Below are 1,848 nucleotides of genomic sequence, written 5' to 3' on the forward strand. Positions count from 1 at the left end.
GCTTACAGAAATTATTGAATGAGGTCTCTTTCCAACTCCATTCAATTCACCAATTGTTGATATGGACCCAGAGCGAAGACGAGGTGCTGCAAAAAAGGCAAGTATATTAGCGATTTTATCCATGGAATTTTAAATAATAACATGCTGGTGAGACTTGCTATGGAGCATATAAATAAAAGTTTATCAGATAAATAAAACTGATCACTAAAATCCCTAACATACCTTTATTCAGCTGGTTGATACTAATTGACCTGTCACTAATTTGGTCTTCACTGGGGCGGATATCCAAACAAGGCTTGTTTCCTATTCCCATGGATGACATTTCATGGAGCCTCATGGTTCTATTTCGCAGAGCTTGCCGCCATAACAGCTTTGAAATCTCTTCAGTCCAAGCTTCCTTCATTTCAGCATTGTGTGCTTGCAGAAGATAAGTATCAGATGGTTTCCTTTTCCGGAACCAAATCTCAAATTTTGTTGTGCTGTCTCCAACTTGCTCTGTTAGGCCAATGTCTGTCATTTTCATACTGTACTTGTATTGGAAAATGTCAAGTGTCTGAAACAAACAAAAATTATTTAGACCTGATGAATTTATCTCTAACAAATATCATCATCATCAAACTTTTGCATTAAGGATTCTACCCTTAATTAAGATCAGCTTAGAAATTGTTTCAGATACAACAGAATCTTACCTTCTTTTCTGGGTCTCTTCTAGCTTTGCTGAAGAGTATCAAATCTTCAAATAAAAAGACATGCCTGATCGATTTCTTTGCTCTGCTTCCTTCCCATACCATGAATTCACCCTGTCTTAAAAGTCTACCCTGTTCCTTAAGGTTCACCTGTGTGAAAGAAAAAGGTTTGATAAAGTTTTTAAATTTATTTAAAAATTCTGTACATCTGAAAAAAGGTTTTAAATAAATTGCATATCATACATGAAAATTACCTAAAGGTAAACAAAAATACACATAATACATACATCACAGTCTCTTAGGGAATCCATTGCAAGAAGGTCATTGCCATGACGCAGCTGAAATTGAACCATTTCCTGTGCAGATTGGAGGTCTTCATAATGCTCATCACCTCGAGCACACTCTTTCAGCAGCTGTAAGTAAGTGCAAAAGTTAAACCAGTGTATGAATGACATGAGGAATAAGCGACTATGTATGTAGATGCATAAATTAGCTGAAACTGCATTTGGACAAAGTTCAACTGATAAGTACAATTTTCTCCAATAGACACTTTTTGTTCTTATCTTCTTTTTTCATATTATGGCTAATCAGCAATCATAAATAGTAATAAAGTACAAATGTTAATTTAGAAGAACAGTTTCACATATTACAAACAGCAATTTCTATTATCTCCAATACCATATTACCTGCGATGAATTATGTGCACTATACAGAAAAATCTCTAAATTTCCATTTATTTTCAAAATTTCTCACTAAATACTCTGCTTAAGCACTATACAGAAAAATCTGTAAATTTTCATTTATTTTCTAAATCTCTCACTAACCTGTTTAAGGATCAGAGCATATTTGCCCATTCTCTGAACAGGCTTCAGAAGATAAGATGCAAGATCCATCCGATCTTTCAACTCAAGCTGCATTGCTCGGAAGAATGATGAACCGTACTCTGACATCAGGGCATCCGACTTGGGTTTGTTTTTGTTGTACAGGGCATAGAGATAGAACTGACTCTCCTGAAATAATAATAGAGTTTAGAGATTTTACCAAAAAATAAAATGAATTAAGAAACAATGAAATCAATATGATTCTGAAAGAGTACAATTATTTTTTGTAACAATATGCAATAAAAATCAATCATACAATCTCTAATCTATTAAAAATGTGC

The 1,848-nt window shown here is 34.0% G+C and overlaps 1 protein-coding gene across 2 annotated transcripts in view; it reads right to left on the bottom strand.

Moving 5' to 3' along the window:
• Positions 1-1,848, bottom strand: part of LOC119587001 (puratrophin-1-like) — a gene marked incomplete at its 3' end in the record, with an annotated part of 105,327 nt that overhangs the window by 1,362 nt on the left and 102,117 nt on the right. For both annotated transcript variants that reach the window (XM_037935742.1, XM_037935743.1), the window contains 5 exon segments: positions 1-86; positions 223-553; positions 690-836; positions 974-1,099; positions 1,511-1,696. In XM_037935742.1, coding sequence (XP_037791670.1) covers positions 1-86; positions 223-553; positions 690-836; positions 974-1,099; positions 1,511-1,696 — 876 coding nt within the window.

Source organism: Penaeus monodon, chromosome 22, assembly GCF_015228065.2.
Source record: "Penaeus monodon isolate SGIC_2016 chromosome 22, NSTDA_Pmon_1, whole genome shotgun sequence".
NCBI classification, from domain to species: domain Eukaryota; kingdom Metazoa; phylum Arthropoda; class Malacostraca; order Decapoda; family Penaeidae; genus Penaeus; species Penaeus monodon.